Genomic DNA, 25,238 nt, shown 5'->3' with positions numbered 1-25,238 from the left:
TGCCTTCAATCCGATGTTTCTTCCCCCTTCACCTAATTTCATGCCAGCTTTATAACGGATCCAAGCCGCTCTTCCTCACGATCTTGCAATCTCGTTTAGGCTCCCAGGGACAGATGTTTAGGTGTCTGCAGTTGCTGGGAGGCACCTAATACGACTTTTTGAAAGCATCTAAGCCGATTAGCTGCTAATTTCCTCTATTGATTTCACTCCGGGCTCCAGCAGTTGGGTCATGTCATGGAAAGGCTGCCTTGGGATGGGCACCGTCGGCGGCTCTGCGTTGCTGCAATGCCTCAGCCCAAATTGCACCAGGGTGTGCAAAATAATGTATTTTTTTTTCCTAGGGCCTGAGTGCCTGCAGCTCCCTCTTCATAAAGGCGAATGGGCAGGGGGAAATGAGGGGCTGCTGGATGTGCTGGGGACACGGGGGTGCGCGGGGCTGGGAGTCTTTGAGCAACTGCTTGGTTATTCAACCCCACCTCAATTTTTCCAGTCTGGCGTAACTCCAGTGTCAACCTTGCTCAGAGCAGGGGCTTGGCGACCGGTCCCGCTGGACTATCCCGGGGCAGGAAGAAGCACCCCCCCCCGCCCTGTACCTCCGTGCCCCGGTCCTGCCCGCGGTGGGCACCGCTGCCCTCCCACCCCGGGCGGCGGCGGCGGCCGCCACCGCGGTGCTCGGCGCTGCACAGCCCGCCGGCGCCGCCCCCTCATGAATATTCCAATAAGGGGGAGAGAAGGGGGAGGCGGGGGGCGGGGCTTGCTATGCTAATCGCAGCTGCTGATCGCTGACGCGCCATCACACCACGCGCCGCCGCGCCCGCCGATTGGCCAGGGGCGACCTGGTCTCATTGACAACAAACCGCGGGGGGTGCGCGCGCCGCCGCCGTAGCGGCGGCTGGAGCTGCGGGCAGGTGGGGGCGGGGCCGGGGCCGGCCGGTCGGGGCGGCCCAAGATGGCGCGGGGTCGGCGGCGCTCGCCGGGAGCCCGGGCTTGAGCGGCGGCGGTGTTGGCGGTTCGGGTTCATGCCCCGGCGCGCCCGGCCGGGGCGGGCCCGCGCGCGATGGAGAGCGGCGAGCTGGGCGCGGAGAACATGGAGGCGCTGACTGAGCTGGGCGACGAGCTCACCCTGGGTGACATCGATGGTGAGGGCCGGCAGGGACCGTTGGGGAGCCGGTGAAGGGGGGGGAGGGGCGGCGCCGCCGACACGCGTGGGAGCTCCCCCGGCCCTGCGGCGAGGCGGCGAGCCGCGGCCGGCGGCGGCGACGCGCGTGGGGGTGCGCGTGGGCCTGCCACGAGGGGCAGAGCCGCGTGGGGGGCGGAGGAGGGGGGGGAGGGAGCTCGCCTGGCCTTCGTTTGGGGCTGCCCACGCGTGGAGCTGGGAGGGGGGCGCGAGTGGGGCCGGCCCGGCTCCGTGGCGGCGGCGTCCCGGGGCTTCGCCTCGGTCCTGTTCGGCGGGCGCTGCCCCGGCGCGCGCGACCGAGACCGAGTCACCCGGGGGGGTGGCGGCGGGGCGTCGCGGTGATGGGCGCGGGCGTGAAAAGCGGCGCGGAGCGGAGCGGCGGTGGCGGCCCGAGGGGACACCTGTCGGAGTGCCCGCAGCGTGGCCCGGGGCCGAAAAAAGACTGCCTGCCTTCCGTTTCCTTCTCCCTCCCGAGTCCATCCAGCACTTGCTCGGGGTTTTTTTTTTATTATTGTTATTTTTATTTATTTATTTTTTCCATTGGTTCCTTCAAAGTTTTTTCCAAATAATGGATAGAACTGGGGCTGCCGCTTGCTCCTTTTCGAGGAGCTTGTTCTGCATCTTTTTTTCTAAAAACAGAACAGATGTATCTGTTAAATTTCCCTTTTGTTCCATATGTCATCATAAATTGCTTTAATGTTTATGCCAGAACTCAGATGAAGGAAATCTGTTTTCCACTGAGGTACAAAGCTTCAGTGAAATACGTTATTAATTTTTTTCACGGACAGCTCTTGGAAACCTGTTTAAAAAAAACATAGTTGGACTAATTGTCTGATGCAGACTGAAAACTAAAACAGGTCTTTGGCAGAAATAAGAAAGTTCACTAATCCAACCTGCTTTTCTGAATATCTTTTTTTTTGGCTTTGCTTAACAGTTATCCTAAGCAGAGCTCTACTTTGAGGGGCACGTGTGTGTCTAAAGCATCATTGCTTGATAGTTGGAAAACAGAACTCAACTGATGCTTTTAAGTTTGATCGCAGTTGATTTGCGGTGTAGCCGTGGGCAGTTGGTAGCCATTGGTGGCCATTTGTTTGCTTTGTAATATGTAAGCATATGTCTTTATTTTATGAAATGTGAGGGGCTTAATTATCACTAGTAAAGTTCATGATGCAAATTAAAGATGGTGTTTATTTTTGTCTAAGTTCAAAATAACAACTTCTAAGGGTCTGCATGGAAGCTGAGGCAAACTGTAATGAGCTTTGAGCCAGGTTTTCTGAGTTGGTGGTGTTTTCTTAGTGAAATGTGGCTCAGAAATGAGTAACACGGAAAGGTGAAGGTCTTCTGCCTTACTCAGAGTGGAGTAAGGCTTTCTGGTGTTTTGACATGACCTCATCTAGGGATTTAAAATTCTGCGAGGGCTTTAATTTGCTTTTTTTTTTTTTTTTTTTAAACTTTAGATTCCTGCTTTTTGTATGCTGCCTAAATCTCAACAATCCTCCTAATTCTGAGTTTGAATGATTCTTACTGCTTGCTATACAGCTTCTTATTTTAAGTTTGGACTATAAAGAAATTAAAGGATGAATCACACTGGTTATGTGAATGGCACTGACTGCTCTAGCATGTTAGTTCTTTGTAAAGTCAGGTTCCTAGATAGGGTGCAAAATCAGTCCAGAGTCTCAAGTGGGTGAGCACAGCTTTTGGTCAGAAGTTCCAGTAACTGAACAGTATAATATAATCTAAGTCTGCATCATATCCAAGTATAACTTCTTTCCCAAACTTTGTAGTACTGCAGTCTGACTGTTATATATGACCATGGAAACATCACTGGTGGGAAAACACCTTTGAGAACCAGATTATTTTTGATGTAATCTTGGTATTTTCTTACCTTACAAAGTTTAATTTGGTCACGGTGAAAAAATACATTTCGGTTGTAGTGGGTTTTGTTTAATTTTTTAAGTTCATGTCAAAGTATCTTTTCGGCTCTGTCTGTAACTGGATCTGCTACTGTTGAGCTTTTCTGAAGAGCAGCCTATATGCACAAATGCCTAGCAACCTTCTGGGAGCGTGGTGTGTGCAGTATGTAGCTGTACTTAAGCTGTAGCTGGAGCACTGTGCCTTCCTGTGAGGAGCTTGGGCACTGGTCTAAAAGAAGGAGTCATAAGTGGACTGACTTTCACCATATCTTGTCGACGTTTTGTAGCTCCGGATTTGCTTAGAATTGTTTTTTTGCAGCAGCGTCTTCTTGTTCCTCTTTAGTGGCTGAGAGTCCTTCAGCACAGAGGGTGCAGATAATCTGAAAATGATGGGTTTATCACCGAATGCCTGAGGGCTATCCTCCAAAAGCACACAAGTGTTCTAATAGTTTGTTTATGTTTACTCTGTTCTTTGCGTTGGCAAAGGGATTTTCATAGAGAGAGAGAGAGATTGGATTTTTGCCGTTTCTACAGCTTTTAATTTTCTTTGTGTTGGTACTAGGGAAAGCTCTTGGACACTCTCAGAAAGTGTTTCTGATCTCTGGTAGTCTAACTTTTGAAAGTTCATCTGTAGGCTTTTTGCATTTAGCTAGTCTTTGATAAAGATGGGATTTAACTTGTTAGAAAAAGAGTGTTTTTTTAAGAAGATACTAAGTCAGCTGTGTTAAACAAGATGCTCTTTAAAACACAGTGCTTGTAATTTAGCTCCTTCACTGGCATTTGCTCTTCTAGAATAAATCTTGTTTAATTTTTCTTGCTACTTGCAGAAGTGGCATCTAATAAATATTTCAGATGGTTGAAAGCTTGATAAGGTACATTGTTGTTAGCATTCATAAGTTGATAATGTTGAGGGTTATTTAGGATGGCCTTAGTTGCAGTACGTTTGTGGGTGAGAATCTGCTGTAACTTTGACTAGCTTAACATCTGTTTTAGATATTATTCAGAAGTGTTAATCTTTAAACAGTCCTACTTGCTTTAGTAAAGTTTTGTGAAAGCTTACTGAGGTATTGCATAAAAATTTTTCATCCGTCTTGTTACATGCTGAAACAAGGGGCTGATCAGGCAGGTCTCTGAGAATAGCTGGTGGTTGTTGGAGAGAACTAGGTTTCTTGCAGGCAAAGCAATGTCAACTTATTTTCAGGTTATAAATAGGTCATGAGGACAAATTCCCTCCCAAACTTCTGGCTCTATCAGACTTGATTCCTTAAGAATAAAGGGAAAAGTAAAGAAGAATAATATAAGACGTTTGTTAAAGGAGCAAGAAGGTTGGATGAAGATTGCTCTGCTCTCTCTGGAGAGCTATTCAAATTAATTGGATAATGTGTGGGTGGCATTTTGGAGAAGCATAGTGCAGTGTAAGGGATAAATATTAAGAACACTCTTATTGTTGGAACACTTTCCGGTGAAACATCTACTGGAGAGTTTACTTCCTCAAAGTCCCTTTTTAAATCTTGTAGGGAATATCCATTGTATTTGTTGCAATCCGGTGGATGGATAAGATTCTGGTAAAATGGTCCATTTGCCACATTTTTCCTGTAAATCGTCAATTTGCTCTCTACTTTTTACTTTCTAACTTGTAACTTGTTATTTAATTATTTAATTATAATTTCTAGAAAAACAAGAGGACTTTAAGAAACCTATGGAAGAGCCTGTGTAGAGTGATCAGATCCTGGAGTGGGGAGCAATATCTGATACCTCGTGCAGACTAGGGGAGCATGTGTACACAGAGACTGGGGGAAGCATTCAGGTTGCTTAAGGTGTACAACTGGATTAAATTGGATGAAAGGGAGGAAAGAGAAAGCTTCAGTTAGGAATAGTGATCTCCTAGTTGTGGAATTTTCCTCTCTGAGGGACAATTACAGCTTTGTGGTGGAAGCCTCTTGAAATGGGTCTGATAAAATCTGAGGGAAGATGGGATAGAGAAACTGTGCAATGATTACAGGCAAGGGATATATAACAGACAATCTATTTCTAATAAAAATGCTTTTTGATGACTAAAAAATGCATAGATTTTTCCTGCTAAAACTCTATAGAAGTGTGGTTTCCTTTTATTTCTTTGTTCCATACTTTCCTGCAACCTTAAAAGTAAAACAAATGAATGAAAAAACCACCCCCCTAACCTCCACTAGGTTAAGGTGAATTCTTATCCCCATTTCTCTATTTTCCATTGCCTCTCCATTTTCCATGCCTCCCTAAAACTTATGTGGAAGAAGAGCTAGTAGTGGCATTGTGCAGCTGCTTGCTTTCTTGCTTCTGCAAGTATTAAGACTGGAAGAGTGGTGACCTAATTTATAATATTTTTAATAAACTGGAGATGGCTTTAAATTCTAGTCTTTGCTTGAATCCTGTAGTCTCAGAAAAGATTGTAGCAGAATTCTGCTTTTCACTCTGAATAGTAGCAACGGTGCCCCACTACTGAACACTTTTTTGATTTCTCGCTGGAGATACTAGTGTAGTATTTTCTCTTTAAGTCTTGGAACACCCAGAATTCCCTCTTGGGCATGCACACCATTTGAGTCTATTGCAGGTGGAAAACTATTGGGAATAAAATAACCTTTAATTTTCTTTCTTTCTTTCCCCAGAAATGCTGCAGTTTGTCAGTAACCAGGCAGGGGACTTTCCAGACTTGTTTTCAGATCATCTATGTGGTACCTTCCAAAGTAGCAGTGGCAGTACCAGCAATGGGACTTTGGACCCTCAGTTGCAGAGGTCATACAGCCAGGTGCAGCTACAGTCCTTTCCACCCCCTGCTGCCTCTCCCCAGCTCCAGAGTGTTCAAGTCAAAGTGCCTCAGTCAACACCCCCTGCCCCTCAACGGTCTGCACCGCTCCTTCAGCCCCGTCCCCAGCTCCAGCAGCAGACGGTGATGATTACACCAACATTCAGCTCTGCTCCCCAGACCAGGATTATCCAGCAACCAGTAATATACCAGAACGCAGCTACGAGTTTTCAAGGTAGGGTTTGGGGTAGGTGGGAGGCTCAGAATATGAATGTGTGTATTGTACCTACTGTGGAGGGCCTGGATATTCAAATTCTAAAAGTATCTTTGGCCATGACAAGTCCAAAGATCTCTCTTGCGATTTTGTTGGTGGGGAGTTCCCTCTCCTGCGTGACATGGCTTTGAAGTTGAGTTCTTTCCTTCAAGTTCAGTGCGCATTGAAAAAAACTTTCATGAATTCTCTTCTTGCTATCCTTTGTTATAACCTTCTCTCCTATGGCTCTTTGGAGACTTGGGGAAAAGTATGTCTAAAAAGCAACTGTCAGCATCCCTGTCCTCCTGCTGGTGGGTGTAATGGGCAAATCTAGTCTTGAAACTTCAGCCTGTCTCATGTGGCAGTCTGGAATAAAGGCATATTTCAAATACTGAAGTCCAAAGCGTAACACTGCTAGTGAGCAAAGACACTTGCAGGTGACTGGATCTTCCTTTGTATTTGTGAATGTAAATTATTCTGATTCTCTTTGGATGGGTGTTGATTCTTTATGTGACAATAGAATCCTAGGGTCAGCCAAGAACAGTAGGAGTAGTAAAGTGCTGGTTAGATATGCTTTGTAATGTAACTGAAGTAACGTGAGTCTGTGCTATTAGACCCAGAGGTTTTTGACCTTATTTTCTCTTAACTGATCCTCTACGCATTCTGGAAAGTTGCTATTCTAGATGCAGTGTCCTTTTGCAGGAGACATCAAAGGAGTTGGAATCGTACCAACTTGTGGGATGTGTTAGATGAATGCTGCCTACTGAGAAGCTCTGGGCAGAGGAAGGCTGGTAGGGTTTATGGGCAGCAGGACAGAGCCCTATGGGGTTTTTTGGACTGTTCCTCACATATTCTCTGCTTTTCAGTTCTTCAGCCTCAAGTTCAGAGCCTGGTGACATCCTCTCAGGTTCAGCCAGTTACCATCCAGCAGCAAGTGCAGACTGTACAGGCCCAGAGAGTGTTAACACAGGCTGCCAACGGCACCATCCAGACGTTAACACCAGCCACGGTTCAGACGGTAGCTGCCCCGCAGGTCCAGCAAGTTCCAGTAAGTAAAAATGTGGAGTGATACAGATAAAAGGTTATGCCAAGCACTTAGGTGTGGTTGGGAGGGCTCTGTAGTGAGGAGAGGGATCTAGCAGCAGAAGAAACAGCTGTTGCAGGCCTGATCTCCTGATTTGTCCAGAGAAAGGTCATGTTAGAGTTGTAGGGCAACGTATTCCTTGCAGTATTACTTTTGCACATGAGTTTTTAGGTGAGAGGTGTTTATAGTCATTCTGTACTCCAGAAGCATTTTGCTCTGTGTAAGCCAGGCATGAGAGTCCCTGTTGTGAGTAGTGGTGTGATTTTGAATAGTGGCAGCATTCAGAAACTTTTTTTGACTAAATAGAAAGAACAGTTACATAATAAAATTGAGCTTAAAATATTCTTATTATTTGGTGTTGTCAGATGTGTTGTCAGGTGTTTTTTTTTTTCTTTCTTTCTTCCTACCTCTTTGTGAGTCTACTGCTTATTCCATGAGTGACTGCTGATATGAGAATGTTTTCTTCAAATGCTTCTTCCACAATTTCGTGGGTTCTTTTGCTGCTGCAGTGTCATACAATTTTCTTTGAAAACACGTGTGTAATGGTGAATATCTTATTTCTTTGTATTATGTAAAGATGTTTATGATTAGGGGACACTCATGAAAATAGCATAATACAATTGAACTGGAGTGACATCTGTAGTGTTCTGCATGTGGGAGTAACCAAGGTAGTTGGATAAGTAAGAGCATGCTGTATTATGGCAAAATAACTTACTATTGATGCTCATCTGCGTGAAGCTTGTGTTACTGATTCTTTCAGTTCAACCAGAGGAAAATAACTATCACTGGTACTCAGTGGGAGGCAGTGTAACCAAACTAGGCTGTTCTTCCATGTTAGACTCAGCCTGTTAATGTAGGGAGCTAATAGTAGGTGTAATTGGAGAGTGGGAAGGAGATTCTTCCATCAATTATTTTGTGTTTTTACGTATTATTTTACTTCTGGTCACTGATATGAAAATTAGTGACCTTGTGGTTCCTCTGATCTGTCTTTCCAACTCTGTTCAGACAGTGGTCATTGTGAGTTTGCATTGGAATCCAGCGTGGTAAAGGAAAAAATCCAGGCAGTGAAGGGAAAAAATGACTGGTCTTACCTTTTTGCTATCCACTGAGATATAAAGTTACAGTTCTTTGATCACTTACTTTTAACTATGAGATCAACAGAGAAACATGTACCTACCCTTCCCTTCATCTGTAACTTTTTTTGATCTAGGTTCTGGTCCAGCCTCAGATCATAAAAACAGACTCCCTTGTCTTGACAACTCTGAAGGCGGATGGTAATCCTGTTATGGCTGCTGTTCAGAATCCAGCACTCACAGCACTCACTGCTCCTATTCAGACCACAGCTCTCCAGGTACCGGTATGAATTTTCCTTTTGCTTCCTCACCAGTGTTTCTTCCTCTTAATACAAGGAAATGATTTGGGGGTTAGTATTCTTCAGTGATGCAAATGGGAGGAGTTTTTGAGTGCTGCTCTAAACATGCCCAAAGTGAGTAATGCCCTGCTTTTGCCATGGCTAAACACACAAATTGTATGTTTTTGGCAGCCTCCCATGGCCAGCCAGCAAAGACCAAGGGCATGTCTCTGTTTACCTTTTTCTACTATTACAAGGAGAGGAATATGACCTAAGAATTCCATGCATTTTTTAACCTCTATTGAACAAGAACATACGTAAAACAGAAAGCTAACCAGCTCGGAATAGCTGTGGAACTATTTTTGCCTGCTCAGGAGCAGTATGTTGAATGTAAAAACTAACCAGACTACTCTTCAGAGGGAGGAGGATTCACTATAATCATTGGAGAGGTCAGCTGTGCATCAAGGCCTTAACTTGTTATCAACTCGAGGAGAAATTTGTTCCCCCAGAGATGCTTTTATTACAATCTGGTGTGTTCTGAAAGGATATCTCTGTTCAAACATTTATTCCTAAAGACAAACTTACTAGTGTGGCCTTCAGGGTTTATGTTTGTTTTTGGTTTTTATGGTATAGTAGATTTCTTATACTTGTTAGCAGCTAGACTAAAATCTTCAATTTATCTACTGTTTTTAGGTGATGGTTTCACATGGAGGTGAGGCTTAAGTGGTTGTGTCTGTTTAGCAGATACACAATCCACGAGGCTTTTTGTACTTGATGAAATTTTGTGGAAATTGGACATAGATGGAGGTTGTAAATCACTTTATAAAGCTCCAATTTGAAACTAAGTATATTTCTACTATCCCTCTTAGACTATTTTTTCCTGTCCTATCTGACATTCTTGCTTCCTGTTCAGAGGTAGCATTGCCTGTTGCTGGTTTGATGAATTTGTATTTGCCCATGTCAACAATGGCTTTGGAGACTTGTGGTAGAAGCATTCTAGGATCTAGGAAGATCCTTTTCCATTTCTCTAGCAGATAAACATAACATGGTATTGGTATTGGATCTCCCCAAGAGTGTTGGGGAGATACTCCTGGAGAAAAAGATCTCTTTTTACTCCACAATGACTGATGGGGGGGATAATGTGGCAGATACTTCCTGTGCTGCTGTACCAGTGCTTCTGCCAGCCAGGGAACATACGAGGAAAATGTCATATCTTTTTCATTTTTCAGCTGTACAGACTTTTCCTGTATCTGCTTCTGTTTACTTCTTCTGCTCTTAACATTGTAAATTGTAATTAAACTACTTGATTGCTAGGAACACTTGTTCTGTATGGTCTTTCTAGACCCTAGTTGGGAGCAATGGGACCATTCTGACCACAATGCCAGTGATGATGGGACAAGAAAAGGTGCCTATCAAACAAGTTCCTGGGGGTGTTAAGCAACCGGAGCTGCCTAAAGAAGGAGAGAGGAGAACAACGCACAACATCATTGAAAAGCGTTATCGGTCATCTATAAATGACAAGATCATTGAGCTGAAGGATCTGGTCATGGGGACAGATGCCAAGGTAAAGCTCTGGAATGAGAGGAGATTTAGTGTCATAAATACTTGTGTCCTCAGGTGCTTGTTGCTCTACCAAATGATGCAGTTGGACAGTATTAATGATTGGAAGTATATTTACACATAGTGGGAGAAGACTGAGGAATACCAGTGAGATGGAAATGATTGTATTCACTGAGTGCTAACCTTAATGTTCATTTAATTATGCTAGTGATAGTGTTTCTTCAAAATAAGAACAAAAGCATAAAGTCTAACTCTACGTTAGACTTAAGTAAGTCTTCGAAGCAGAGTATCAGAAGCGTGTGTTTTGGTAACTCTGGCCAAATCAAAGCTTGTATAATTTTCATTTCCTGGTAACTGCAGTAGGGAAGCAAATTGTTTGCTTCAACTGCTAGTGTCCTGTTAAAAAATCCTTGCACAGAGCTTTCCAGTTTGATTCCTTTAAGTCTTGAGTTGTAAAAACTCCTGTTTACTGAAATATTCAAAATTTTTTTGCAGCATGTGTGGGTCAAGTTCAGAATTGTGCTGTTACTTTAGATCACTCTGGCAGCGCAATAGTACTTCTTGATGTGGGTGTGTGTGTACGTGCATGTCTCCTAAGCATGTGCATTAATGAAGTCACCTTCTATTGCTGGGTGGAGTTAGAAGCTTAGGATTTAAAAGTAGGTAGCATGTAGTGTTTTCATAGTACTTTGTGTTTACAAGCTGAACCTGCAGCCTCTGCAGGTAGCAGATACTTTCATGGGGTTGGAAAAGGGGCTGAAGCAGTGACAGAACTGATTACCTCAGAATTATACAGTGAAACACGTCCTAAAAAAAGAAGCACTTTGTTTCAAAACTGTTACTTTCAAACTACTGTTCAAAGTTGAAATCTAGACATGAACTTCATTGTAACTTGGGCGTTAATTTGTTTGTGTTGTACTGTTTTTGTCAGATCTTTGAAAGACCGCAGACACAGTGGCTCAACACCTATTGTCTGGTCCATGTGCGTCTTTCAAAGTATATGTTGCTGCTAGAGTCTGGCCCTGCCATTAGTTTTGTTGCTGCTGCTGTGTGATTCTTTAAACCCTTTTCTTTGTATTCTCCACATGACACTTGAAGTTGGGGTTGTGGCATTCTTTGTATAAACTGCTTTCTGTATGTGTTAATTCCTGCAGATGCACAAATCTGGAGTCTTGAGAAAAGCCATTGATTACATTAAATACCTACAGCAGGCCAACCATAAATTGAGACAGGAGAACATGGTTCTGAAATTGGCTAACCAAAAGAACAGTAAGTTGTGGGGGCTGTGCAGGAGGGAGGTAGTCAATACGAACGTACGCTGCCTCTTGTAGTTTCTTACCATGGACAGAGACAGATACCTGCAAATTGCATTGATATGCCCAGTGTTCTTGCAAGTGACAGAGCCAATCTGAGCAAGATTGGCACAATGTAGGAATGAGAATATTCATCTAATGCGTTTTCTGATTTTTTGCAGAGCTTTTGAAGGGCATTGACCTAAGCAGTCTGGTTGACAATGATGCAGACCTGAAGATAGATGACTTCAACCAGAACGTTCTACTGATGTCTCCCCCAGCCTCTGACTCGGGATCTCAGGCTGGCTTTTCTCCTTATTCCATTGATTCAGAGCCAGGAAGTCCACTCCTTGATGATGCAAAGGTATCTGTGACTTGAATTGTCAAATTAAAGGCATTTTCTTCAGGGATACGTAATGGCCAGAGTTTGAATCCTCCTAACTTTCAACAACAGAGCCAGCAGATCTCTGGCAAGTAGAGCTTTAGGAATCAGAAGATTTGTATGGATGAGGAAGGTGCTTGGGAGAAAGAGGCTTTTTCAAAAGATGAAGACTACTTCCTGAGCTGTAAGGTCTCAGTCATACATTATCTTTTAGAGGAACAGCACTTAGACTTCAATGCATGTAGATTCTGTGTGAATTCATAGTGAATATCTGTGATCCAAAAAGTTTGTGGCTTTCAGGGTGGTGTATGTTCTGTGAATAAAGTAGGAGAACTGGAAAAAGGATGATGACATCAGGTGTGGGTAATGTGGGTAAGTAGTCACAGTACTAGAAAGCTGTTAGCTGTCTTCAGCTGACAGGTTCATTTTGTAGGTATCACAGGAGAAGTGAGTCTTGCAGGAGATTTTCAGAAGAGTAAGTGTAGTGCAAGTTAATCCTGGCCTAAAACATTCTAGGGAATGTTGACTGAAATCTCTGAGAGCAGAAGGAAGGTGAGAACACCTAGAATACTCCAGCCTCATCTTAATGAGCTAAGGAAAGCTTCACTGGAGTTCTTGCTGATCTTAAAATCAAATTTTAAAACTTATTTTCCTCCTTCACCACCCCATCCCTTTGCATAAACATTTTTTGTTTTACAGATTAAGCAGTTTTTTTTCTTCTTGTTCTTCTCTCCACTCCTAATTCTTTGAAGGTTAAAGATGAACCTGACTCTCCTCCTGTGGCCCTTGGTATGGTGGATCGCTCTCGAATACTTCTCTGTGCTCTTACATTCCTTTGCCTCTCCTTCAATCCTCTAACATCCCTTCTGGATGCCCGAGGAACCCCGGAGTCTGACAGCCTCGTGCGCCATGGCTCTGGCAGGAACGTACTGACCATTGAGTCAGGTAACAAATTAGAACAGTTCAGAGAATGAGGGGACTGGACCATGGGAAGTGTCCTGGCTTGCATGTTCTCACTGAAAAACTTCTCCACTTGACTGCTGCAGGTCACATTGCTGGGCTAAATGGACTGTTGATGTGATCCAGTAGGGCATTTCTTGTGTTCAGAGAGTTGTAAGACCTTTGTTTAATGTTTGGGGAGGGGTGGTAACCACAGAGCTGCGTGTGGAGGAGAGCTAGCAGTGGATGCTGTGGCATGGTTACAGTTTATATCCACATGCAGCATTCTTCTTGAACAAAACCAGACGTTGCTTAATGTGGTAAGCTAGAAAGGTCATCTGCTTGTAGCCTGGCAACCTAGACTTTCAGAATGGATCCTTGAAAGCTAGTTCAGAATGAGGTATTTTTCTGTCCTTGCTGATCTTTCTCAGGCACATTTCTGTAAAGCTTACTTATTTGTTTTGAAGGTAACTTCCTGATTTTTATCTTATTAATGAAGTAATGTGTGAAAAGTTACTATAGAAACACTGTTGTTATGGGATCTTGAAACAGGTGTAAAATGCTTGTTCTTTCTGTAAGATGTATAGTTTAGAGTTCAGTCAAGAATGGGGGATTATGTAGGCATGTTGTCATTTCCCTAACTGATAAAAGCTCTTGTTCAGAGTTGCTTTGTGAAATTATGTAATTAATGCTGGGAAAATGGACATTGGAGTATTTAATTCTCATAGGTGTATCTGATGACTTTCTTTGAATGTTTTGCATTCTGATTTTTTTTTTTAAGTGTTGACTTAGGTTTTATAAATGGATTTTGGAAAAAAAAAAAGTATCCAAACTTTTATTGTAGTTGGGAATGCTCTGGCTTTTTGATACACACATTTTGGTATTGTGACAAATGTAGCAATACATCCTTGTGGGTCTTGGTGGGCTTGTTGCTCATCTTGTTGCCCATCTTGTTGCCAGTTTTTCAACATCCAGATTAATTTTAAAATTTTAACTTTCCTCTGATTTGTTTCCTTGCAGATGCAGGTAGCTGGTTTGGTTGGATGATGCCCACACTGATTTTGTGGTTAGTGAATGGAGTGATTGTCCTGAGTGTGTTCATAAAGCTCCTTGTGCATGGAGAGCCAGTGACCCGATTGCACTCGAGATCGTCTGTGACGTTCTGGAGGCATCGCAAGCAAGCTGACCTTGATTTGGCACGGGTAGAGTTGACTGTGTTATATCAAAAACATCATCTGGGGGGAGGGGTGTATGGATAAACGTGGCCTAAAACAACTGTGGATAGGCACTTGCAAGAGCATAGTGTTTCTAGAGTTAATTATCCTGTGTGATTTCAGAAGAGAATTTAGTGATAGTTTGTCTTGAGCAGATCACTGGTCCTCCTTCAGCCTGAGCTGATGAGGCACAGGCATCAGTGTTGGAAGACACACCTGATTTCTGCCTTGTGCCTTGCTGCTGCATCTTGTGATAATCTTCGGAAGCAAGGTCTTGGTTTCTGAACCTTGGTTTTCAGAATTTGGCCTCTGTGATTGCTGACAGTCAGTAATGTGAATGAGGGTATGCTGTTTTTTTATTTTCATTTTTGCCTGTTTCAATGCAGGCTTGTCCCAGTTGTAGCTCAATGGATGTTACTGACTGGCTGCCTATCACAGATTATAGGCCTGTACTGGTATGGCACCCTAGGTGATGAAGTGTATGTTTGAGCACTGCAGTCTCCTGTCCTCCAGTGTATTGCAAGTCTTCCCCAGTGTTGACTTTTGACACTGAAACATCTATTTTTTTTGAGAAAGCAGGAAACCGCTTTTATTTAGTGCCTCTGTCTCCCAGATGTCATAGTCATTACAGGAACAGGGCCGTGTGTAGGCTGAGATGTGGAGGGCCAGGTCTGGAGACAGGGTAAACTGGCTTCATGCTCACTTTGATTATGTTGACTTGCCTCTGTTAAAGATCTTGTCCTAGCTTATACATCATCAGTTTGTCTTGTGATGAGGAGATCCCAAAATGTCTTCAGTGCTTAGCCATGGGGATTGGTGTGACTAGTGAGAAGGTATGGGGGTATATTGAGGAAGTTTGCAGTTCTTCTGCCTGCCTTACTTGCATTTGGAGACTAAGGAAAGTGTTTTTATAGGCTGTCAGTGAAGTACCATCAGTCTCTTCTTGATGTTTGACCTTTTGTCATGTTTGCAGGGGGATTTTGCTGCAGCTGCATCAAACCTGCAGACTTGCCTGTCGGTTCTAGGCCGAGCACTGCCAGCTTCCCGCCTGGACTTGGCCTGCAGCCTGTCCTGGAATGTGATCCGTTACAGCCTGCAGAAGCTGGCACTGGTGCGATGGCTGCTGAAGAGGACGTCTCACCAGTGGCGGGCAAGGGAGGCTGCTGTAGGCTTCGAGGATGAGGCCAAAACCAGTGCTCGGGATGCAGCTTTGGCATATCACAAGCTCCATCAGCTCCACATAACAGGTAAGAACAGAGATGGGAAACCAGTTCTATTCATTTTGCCAAATAAGGAGGCTCAGAGCTAATCCTGTGGGGATACAGTGAGAGCACCACAGCCTCTTTTCCTTTGACGAGTAGCTGTTGCAAGCTAAGTAGGCTAATTTCAGAAGCCAGTTACTAAAACCAAACAGCTTCATATGGTGAAAGGGCTCTGTAAGAATGGCAGTGCCTGAAGTTGCGTGTTGAGCCTGTAGAGGTGGCTTGGAGTCTTTCCCAAACAGCAGTTTTTTTCAATCCAGTTATTTCTCACTGGCATTTAAGGGCTTGTTTGATTTCCATCACTTAGGAGAGTGATGTGGAAGCAGAGTCCAGCATTAAGTTTTGGAAGAAGAACTTAAATTTCTAAAGCTGTGTAAAGCACAGATTGCCTGTGGGTAATGATATACTCTAAAAGCCTGCACATATGCACATGTACTAAATAAGTGCTTGAAAGATCCTTATGATCAGTTTCTGCTGGTTCCTTAACAACCAATTTGCAATTGTAATAGGCCACAAATATATTTGAAATTCAAGCTAAACTTCCTTCTGCCTAATCCTGTAGAATTAATTGTAGTTGTGCCACCGTGGATAACAAGAAAACATTCATATTAGTAATGTTATCTGCACAGATGCCTGTACAGGTGTGGACTGTAAAGAGGTTCAGTTATGTGGCAGAGGTGAATATAGTGAGCCAAGGTTTGCAGATGTTGTTACAACTGTTAGCTATACAGGTCTGTCTTGCAGGAGCAAAGCGGTGAATGCCAGCCTTGGTATCAGTGGAGGCAAGTTTCAGTTTTAGTTGCTCTATTGCCTGAGTACAGAGTAGGCATATGGCATTACAAACTTCTCATGTCACAAGGTTCTTATTTGCCTGTTTTGGATAGCATCTCTACAAATAACTCAGTAGTGGGTGGGTACCACTGTGTGAAAGGTTAACTCTTCTCCTTTCCCTTCTTGTGTAGGTAAACTTCCCTCTAGCTCAGCTTACTCAGGTTTGCATATGGCCCTATGTGCCGTGAATCTGGCTGAGTGTGCAGAAGAAAAGATCCCACCCAGCACAATGGCAGAAATCCACCTGACAGCTGCAGTTGGCTTGAAAACTCGCTGTGGAGGCAAGCTTGGCTTCCTAGCGGTGAGTAAGTTAGTGTGCTCCACCATCATGCATTCAAGCACTGCTCTAGGGAGGCCTGCAAGCTGGCATTGCTCTGTGCATCTCCTTGTACTACCACTATGATATCATCTATAATGAGCTTTGTCCTTGGTTTTCTTTGTTTCTCTTTCCCTGTGGATTGTTCTCAGTCTTAGTCTCTCCTTCCTCTAGAGTTACTTCTTAAGCCAAGCTCAAAGCTTATGTAGCTCAGAGCGGAGTGCCATTCCTGACTCATTGCGTTGGCTGTGTCACCCACTGGGACAGAAATTTTTTGTGGAGCGCAGCTGGACGGTAAAATCTGCTACAAAGGAGAGTCTGTACTGCACCCAAAGGAATCCTGGTAAGAGCTAGTTTGAATATGTGACTTCCCAGCACTTTGGGCCTGGGACTCTCTCTGTCCATCCACGAAGGGTTGTCTGAGAGCATTCTCTTGTGCACAACAGTTGTCTTCCCCAGTAGGAACCTGCTTGTTGTCTAAGCAGTTGAGGGGAGGGGCTGTGGAACAGAGATGTCTTCTCAGATTCTGCGGAAGCTGCCTCTCCCTGTGTACATTGTACTGGCTTTACATGTCATCCCACTTACGTTTTTATATGCTGGAACAGAATGTATTTGTAGCACTGAATGCCTAAGGAATGACTTTGGGGTGACCAGGGTTTGTCATCTTTAGAACAGTGTCATAGCCATACTGTTGAGTGACTGAAATGTTAAAGAGGTGTTTGGCCGAAGGTCACAGGTTTAAATGGCTAATAATGTGTGGAGTGGTGGTGAAAAGGCCCAATAACTTAGTTGTCTTAAATCTTTGCCGTAATTTCTCGAGAATGTCCCTATGCTGCTCTTCCTCTTGCCCCTTAAAATTTGACTCTTCCAGCTGCCCTTGGTTATATCAGGAGGTGGCTAGCATTGTGTCTAGTGGTTTGTTCTTTCGCCCTAGCGGATCCCATTGCACAGGTTCATCAGGCGTTTTGTGAGAACCTGCTAGAGAGAGCTGTGGATTCACTTGTGAAACCTCAGGCTGGAAAGGAAATACTGGGACAAGAGGAGGAGGAACCATGGTAAGTTTCTGTGCTGTGGCCGGGGACTGCGATAGGTCTCTGAACAGCCTCTGAATCATTTAATCCATTAATCATACGCTGAGTACCCTGAGGCAAATTGAGTGATTAGTCTTTAATCAGGACTTGCAATTATGATGTAACTCTGACTGCTGTAGTTTTAGAAGAGTGAGCTCAACCTCTTCATACTAAAACCTATGAGGTCAAAGGTGAAATTTTGACTGTTGCCTGATGAGATAGGGATTTCTCATTTCAGCTTGCATGCTGCTGATTGATTCCTACACTAGATGGTGCTTTTTCTACTGACAGTTTAAAAGTTCAGTAACACTAAAATTAGCATGCATCTACTATGTTTTGGTCATTTAAAACACATGTCCAAGACTCAGAGTGTTAAAGTCCAGCTTGTTAGAGAGAATGATCCAGCTGGCTCCCTACATTATGCATGATAATGTTTCTGTAACCGAATAAAGCACCACATTTACCATCAGTGAAAAATTAAACTGAGTGGATTTGGCTCAAATTGTCATTAGTCTCTGTCAGCACTGTGAGCAAAAAAAAAGGGGGTTGGTTTGGGGGAATCGGAGCAACTTTTTATACCAACCCACATCCTGTTTCTAACTGATCTCTGGATAATGCTGGTGCCCAACAAGTGCTATGTAAATATATGAACAGTTCTGTAATGTTTGTATCCCCCAAAAGTATGAGCAGAAGCCTCAAATGGGGAAGATGGTCTAGTTTCTCTGCCTGCATATGAAAAACAGTATATGTTTAGTTTTAATTTCAATCTCGCATCTACTTTCCAGCGTAGTTGTGGAGAATGAACAGCAATTCAGTCTAATTGCTTAGACGATATAGATGTGTGTGATCAGATGCTGCTGTTGATGATGAGGGAAGGTAGCAGGGTTTGTGTAAGTGAAGCTGATTGTCAGTTGAGTATTAGTATACTTACGGAAGTTTTGTTTCTTAGTTGGCAGGAGTAGCTCTATTAATACAGCAAGCTTTCACCCTCCCACCAGAGGAAGGAGCTCGAGATCCTTCTCTATAATTTCCTATCCAAGGAAATTAGATCTTTACTACATATGCTACTTTCTCTGATTAATGCTGTGACTCTTTAGTACTCACTTGGAAAAATGTAGTTCAGCCTCTTTTGGAGGCAGTGATTGAAAATAAGCGTGTAATGAACTTGTTACATGTCATGTCTGTCAGCAGATTCAAGATGCTAGAGGGGATGCTGGCAGCTTCTGTTTAGTATTTGGCACTTAGTCAGCAGTGCACATTTTACAGTGTAGATTCTTTCACTTTAAATATGTATTATGTGCCTTCAGCTGCTTCTTTGTGCTCAGCCTAGTCCTTCCATGACAGTGGTACCACCTATGGTTTTTAGAGATGTAAGGGAGTATAATCTGTTTCCCTACCCCTTAACAATAAGGCAAATATCTGTGATATAAAGCTCACAGTAAATTCCAGCATCTCTGTAGCTGAGGTGAGAGTTCTGAGGTTGACTCCAATCCTGAACTGTTACCTTTCCATGCAGGGAGATTTGATGATACTCCTTATTGAATTGGTCTGTGTTCTTCCACTCTCAGGCAGGTCTCTTTAGTGTTTTATCACAACACTGTTGGACTACAGAGCTTGAACTTTCTGCCCCTGCCTGCTGGCTTAAAGGGTCAACATTGTTTAAATAATGCATCGTAACTGGTTAGCAATGCCTTTAGGCTTTGATATCTCCTGCTTGACAGCATAGTAAAGGTCTGCCTTGCTTCTTGTTTCAGTGAATTCTCCGGTGCAATGGAGTATCTGAAATTGCTCAACTCTTTCTTGGACTCGATGGGAAGTGGAGCCCCACCTTTTGCCAGTAGTTCTGTACTCAAGTCAGCCATGGGTAAGTCTGGCAGAGCAGAAGCTCTCCCAGCTGTAGGAAATACTGCTGAGAGATGTTCCCTCTCTGTACAATCTTTCAACCTTTCAAACTCCAGGCATGGCAGAAACACAGCCCTTGCTGGGGTGAGATATGGGTATTGAGCAGCACATCACAACATGGTACAGCAGCTCAGGCTGGAAGGGAATGGTTAAGGAGGCTCTTAAATTTAGCTATGTATGGTAACACAGTCTGCTTAGGTGGAGTTGCAGTTGTTTGTATTACCAGTTACGATGAGCGCTTTGGACATGTTCCAAGCAGCACACCATACCCTGACCGAGCTTAGGCCTGATGATGTGTAATGAGGGAAAAGTTGTAGCATATAAACAAGCAGAGTAGCACTGCAGTTGCAGTACAAGAAGACCTTTCTGCTCACCAGAGATGTTTAATAATGGTCTACTGGCCCAGATACATGTTGACCTCACTTTTACAGGAGCTTCCATGTGCATCCTCCACCTCCAGAACTTTCAGCCCTCCGGCCCCTGTTCTGGACTAGTTTTGGACATAAACTGGGAGGCACTTACCATGGTCCCTTGGAGTATATTTAGTGGGAGAGCAAGAACTGTAGACTCCCTCTGAGCTGTGCACTCAGTTAGCCTTGTCTGGTAGCCAGTTGGTGGAATACTCATTTTGCTTGGTGTTGGTACAAACAGCACTTAGCCTCCCAGTGAACTACCCCTGACGCTCTTAAGAACAGGACAAATTAATCTGTGCCTAAAATGCATAGAGCAAGCACAAAAGGGAAGCTAGATATCTTTTCTCTAGGGCTTGTATTTTGGGGTAAAGGGTCAGTATTGCCATGAAATTTAAAAGCAGGTCAAAGTAGCAGAGCCTGTGTCCTTTGGCCCTTTGTAGACTCCAGGAAGCTTTTGAGGGAATATGAAATAATGAAGAAAATGTTACCAGGGACCTGATGAACTCTTTACTAGTTTGATGTTCAGTGCTGAAGCACAGTATATACTGCTGGAATTTTTACTGCAGAGTGGGGCGTGGAGAAGTGTGGGAAGAAAGGCAAGGAATTTCTAGATTAGTAGATGGGGTGAATTCTGGTTAGGTTCTTGTGGACAAGATACATATTTAATATCTGAAACTGTGCTTGCTGCCCGGTGTAGGGTGTTTGCTTGCTGCCAAGGTACTTAGCCGTGTTTCTTCAGTGTGTTTTAGCATTCACCTAGACATCTGCGTTCCCATGAGATCAGCTTGGTTTGCATGCTTGCTTCAGCTCATTAGTGTTGATCTTAGTGGAAGGCACTGGCTAAAGCATACACCACCTACCCATTTCTCCGAGCGGGAATTAGCTTGGTGTTCTCTCCTTGGTTGCAACTTACAGTTCTATTTTCATAGGCCCAGACATGGTGTGCAGATGGTGGTCAGCAGCAGTTGCTATGGCAATCGGTTGGCTCAGAGGGGACGATACGGCTGTGAGGTTGCATTTTGGAGAAGTGGAGCGCATGCCGAAGGCCCTGGAGATGTCAGAGTGCGTAGGCACCTTACTACCTTCAAACTCCTGTTCCTTCTAGCCAGGAGTGGCTGTTCCTTTAATCCCTGTCCTGTGGCTGCTCTTGTCTGTGCTATGGAGTCACAAGCCAATTATACCAGTGTTGCTTGTTGCAATAGCATGATGTGTAAACATGCCAAACAGCTGATGTGTAGGTCAGGGCTTGCAGGCTCATGTTAGAGCTTCGGATTGGAAGAGTATATGCGGAACAGAATTGTTTCTTTATTGATGCTTTATTTTCGTTTTAATCCTGCCTTCCCCCAATCAGATGACAAAACTTGCATGTACACACTGATGAAAAGGCTGATGTCACCATCTTGATTCTCCCTTTACAGTTTCTGAGCCACTTTCCTTTCATTTCTCTGTAGCTTGTGTTGGTGAGTAACAACTTCATCTTTTTCTGTTTTTAGGAAGTTACGATCTCCCTGATCTTAAAGCTGGAAGGGTGAAAGCTGATGCTAACCACTGCTTGAGCTCAGTTCCTGGGGCTGCCCTGTGGCCACATAGCATAGTACTGCTTAAAAGCAGTGCTCTGTTTCTCTTTCAGGAATGCCCTAGTGAAAGCCACCTTCTATGTGTGTAAAGCCATGCAGGCCTCGCTGTCTGGGAAGGCAGATGGACAGCAGAGCTGCCTGAGTCACTGCGAGAGGGCCAGCAGCCACTTATGGAACAGCCTTAACATGACCAGTGGTGTCTCCAGTGCCATCCTCAACAATGTAAGGGATAAATCACAGGGTACTATGTGATGGTGGTGTTAGTTCTGAAGTTGGTTTTGCCACAGGTGTGTCACTCCCCTGTTGTTTCTTCATTCTCCATTCATCCTGTGTCTGATGACAGTAGGGGAGAAAATTCTTCCCTTTCCTTCCAAAGGACATTGAACTTCTTCCATCTCTGGTGTATGGAGAAAGATTCCTGCAAGTACCCCATTCTTTCCTAAACATGGTCTCAGCTGGCTGAGACCTGGTCCTGCCAGTCTCTGTCACCCCTTCTGTGGTTCTTTGACCACTTCTGATTTGGCTCATGGAAAACTTCCATCTCTGCCCTGTCAGTGAAGTTGTTGACATGTGTAAAACATGGTCCTAGTTAAGCCAAACCTGCTCTGTTTCAGGTAGCACTTGAGCATTTGAATCTTCTGCTACAGAGGTGGGACTATGCTGCGCTATTCCTGCGTTTGTGCCTTGCTTGTTTCTTTTCATTCCAGGATTACCTAAAGCCGGCGCCCCCCTGCATGGCGTATGGGGGACAGTTCTGGTCCCTTCTGTTGCTCATGGGTGGCAACTGTAGTGCATTGTAGTTGCATTGCATGTTCTGGCAGTAATTGTGCAATGTTTCTGCAGTGCAGTACAGAGGCACTCTCCATTTCTACAGCACGGATAGAATCTCTTAAGAACAACTAGAGTAACAAACTACTGGTGGCAGCAACCCAGTAGATGGGGAAAAGGGATTTAAGTAGAAAATGTGGGTTGTGTCAAGACTGTCTTTTCCCCTTCCCCTTTTCTGCAGATAGCGAGGATCTCTTTACCTTGTAACTGCTGTTTTTGGCTAATTAGTATTAGCCATTTAGACAGGCCCTTGTAGAAGACTAGGGCATTGCGAGGGGGGTAGGGTTCAGCTTTGTAGACACATTGTCTGTACCCAAGGAATAGCTGCTCCATCCTTTGGGCTGGACTTGTTGATATAAGGCCACAGAGATGCTTCTCAGACAAAAGGATTCATCACGGTTCCTGCTTCAATAAGTACATTATGGTGAAGGTGGTTCTGTTCCAAGGGCTGGGGAGTGCTTTTGGGCAGATAGAAAGCAAACAGTCTGTTACTCAACTGATCTGTTGTCTTGTGTGTGTGTCTGGGGCCTGACTCCTTACAGATGATCCAACTGCTGGCCTGTGACTTGCTGCTCTCCCTCCGCACCAGCCTGTGGCAGAAGCAGGCGAGCACCAGTCAGACCTTGGGTGAGACCTACCATGCCTCAGCCTCTGAGCTCACGGGCTTCCAGCGTGACCTTGGCAGCTTGCGCAAACTGGCACATGGCTTCAGGCCTGCTTACCGCAAGGTAATGATATCTCTTCTTTCTTCTCATTTTCTTCTTCATCCCTGAGAAGAAGCATAAGTTGAGTTTAGCTAGCCCTTTGCAGACTTGCAGTGCAATGACAGGGCATAGAACCTTAAGATGTATGTGGGCTTGAGTGGTCCAGGTGCCTGGGACAGTATTTTCTGATTCTAGCAGCCTCCAACTGTCTCTTGGTAGGTGATGAGTGGAGGAGGCTCTCTTCCCTCTGTGTGCAACCAACAGAAATCCAGTGCATCTGGGGAGATGTCTGCCTTAGTTGCTACCTAGAAGATATGAGCAGTAGACGTGTACTGCAAAGAATATCATAGCATCTGGCCTCTTAACCTGGCTTCAGGCTGTGGATCAGTTCTCTGAGAGACTGGTGGAAGGAAACCTCAGTCAGTATCCCTGATGCTTTTGCTCTGTTGGTAGCTGCAGGACTGGAGTCCTCAATGTTCTCTTTCCCCTGTAGACAAAACGCAAGATATGTTTTCTGGAAAACAGTCCCATGCTGTTCAGTGATCAGAAAGGATGGGGCAAAAACCTTATGTATGTATTCGTGCTCATCTTGCTCAGGATGAGGTCCTTGGGAGTATTGTGAAGGGCTTTTTTGGAGAAGCCTCACCTCAGAGGGTTGTAGTAAGCTACTTAGCAAGGGAGTCTTGCTAAAAGCTATGTTTTTCTCCCCACTGGTGTTCCCTGCCTGTTGGCAATGACTGGTTTTATTTTTAGCTTTTATTTTTATTTTATTCTGACTAGCTTTAAACCTCTGTAAAGGAAATTTATCTTTAATACCTTTAACAAGGGAATTGCCTTGGCATTTGGGCTTCAAAGTTTGATTCTGTTGCTGGTAGTATTAGACTAGCAGTTTTGAATGAGTCAGTTGGCTAGGCCAAAGTTTAGGAATTTGCTCTTCTATTTTCTACCCTTTTCTGTGCTGACTTTTCCTCTCCTTTCTCAGGCCACTAGCAGTTATATGGTAGAAGCTTTTATCCTATTTACAATTTCCCTGACTTGCAAATTTTCTAGAGGCAGGTGGGAAGACGAGGAGGAGTGTAGAAGTGGGTTTTTGTTCTCAAGATGTCAGCACTGTGCTCTTAAAATGCTGTTGCTGAGGGACGGCCTCAGTTTAGCTGCAGGATCATTCCAGTGTGAGTTTGTTACTGCCTCTCCTGTCTTCCCTCCCAGGTTTTCCTCCATGAGGCCACTGTGCGTCTGATGGCAGGTGCCAGCCCTACCCGCACCCACCAGCTACTGGAACACAGCTTGAGGCGACGCACACCCCAGAGCAGCAAGCAAGGTCAGCCCCTGTGCCTGAATAGCACCACCTCACTGCATGTAGGGCTGGGCTTCCTGCTGTGATGGGACAGTGGCCCATTTGGGCAAGCAGCAGGCTGCAGTCAGCCATGGCCACAGGATGTTGTGGGGGCTGTAGCTGCAGCTCTAGCTCCTGCTTGCACCTACAAGATGCAAGCAGGCTAACAGGAGCCGCCAGCCCTGGAAAGGAGGTATCAGCAGACAAGTTGGAAAATGTTTGCATGTATGTGCCCGCACACAGAAAAAATCTCCATGGACAGTTCAGGGCAGTAAATATAAAGCCAGAAGATGGGAATCTTGAAGGGGAGGGTCAAGAGACGTGATGCTGATTATAAAATCCCTTTAGGATTTAATAAAACAGATCTGTGTTTCAGTACTGGGATGAGCCCTGTAAAGCAACTTTAGAAAGGAAAATGAAAGGACCATTTCTGTAGAAGCAGCAATCACCCAGAGCAGTTCTGGAATCCCTGCCTGACTGCAGCTCAAACTGTTCCACCTTAGTTGGTTAAATTAATTGCTTTGCAGTTTGCAGGGTACCCCTATCTCTCTGCACAGCTGAGAGACACTGAGTCCTTGCTTCTGCTTTGCCAGACAGAGATGCCTGTTAACTGCCAGTTAAGGTCCTGTTAGGACCTGCATTGAGGGGTTCTGTAAAGTATGTGGTAGCTTCACTATAAGTTTTCTCTCTTCTTTTTGTGCTTAGGTGAACTGGACACACTGCCAGGCCAGAGGGAGCGAGCTACAGCTATCCTGTTGGCCTGCCGCCACCTCCCCCTCTCCTTCCTCTCCTCACCTGGCCAGCGAGCAGTCCTGCTGGCTGAGGCTGCGCGCACACTCGAGAAAGTGGGAGACAAGCGCTCATGCAATGACTGTCAGCAGATGATTGTCAAGCTCAGTGGGGGCACAGCCATTGCTGCCTCCTAACACCAGTGCGGGGCTGTGTTGAACAAAGGCAGCCTTGTGAACCATCATCCCGGACACCTCCCCTCTTGAATTTAAAAAGGAAAAAAAAAAAAAAAAAAAAGTAGCTTAGGTCTGTGCCAGTGGGATCGC

General features: G+C 44.6%; 1 protein-coding gene across 2 annotated transcripts; it reads left to right on the top strand.

Annotated features, from left to right (window-relative positions):
• Positions 1–941: 941 nt before the first annotated feature.
• Positions 942–25,238, top strand: SREBF2 (sterol regulatory element binding transcription factor 2). 2 transcript variants are annotated; one of them, XM_062587173.1, is made up of 19 exons: positions 942–1,139; positions 5,733–6,104; positions 6,989–7,170; positions 8,417–8,557; positions 9,900–10,121; positions 11,272–11,386; positions 11,592–11,773; positions 12,544–12,736; positions 13,751–13,932; positions 14,918–15,191; positions 16,169–16,338; positions 16,528–16,696; positions 17,288–17,408; positions 19,178–19,287; positions 20,668–20,800; positions 21,369–21,537; positions 22,686–22,871; positions 24,057–24,168; positions 24,889–25,238. In XM_062587173.1, exons 1-19 carry the CDS (start codon positions 1,058–1,060, stop codon positions 25,107–25,109), a joined length of 3,336 nt encoding a protein of 1,111 aa, XP_062443157.1. In that variant the 5' UTR covers positions 942–1,057; the 3' UTR covers positions 25,110–25,238. The 2 variants fall into 2 exon arrangements, with proteins under 2 accessions (XP_062443157.1, XP_062443150.1); XM_062587166.1 differs by having other exon boundaries at positions 8,417–8,563.

The sequence above is a fragment of the Rhea pennata genome, chromosome 1, assembly GCF_028389875.1.
Source record: "Rhea pennata isolate bPtePen1 chromosome 1, bPtePen1.pri, whole genome shotgun sequence".
Classification (NCBI taxonomy): Eukaryota; Metazoa; Chordata; class Aves; order Rheiformes; family Rheidae; genus Rhea; species Rhea pennata.
The sequence above is the reverse complement of the archived record's forward strand: the minus strand, read 5'-3'. Positions and strand labels throughout refer to the sequence as shown.

Coding starts and splice junctions, on each gene's coding strand:
- SREBF2 (XM_062587166.1), top strand. CDS start 1,058: ATGGAGAGCGGCGAGCTGGGCGCGGAGAACATGGAGGCGCTGACTGAG. Junction 8,564..9,899: donor CCACAGCTCTCCAGGTACCG/GTATGAATTTTC, acceptor TGGTCTTTCTAG/ACCCTAGTTGGGAGCAATGG. Junction 16,339..16,527: donor GCAAGCTTGGCTTCCTAGCG/GTGAGTAAGTTA, acceptor TCCTTCCTCTAG/AGTTACTTCTTAAGCCAAGC.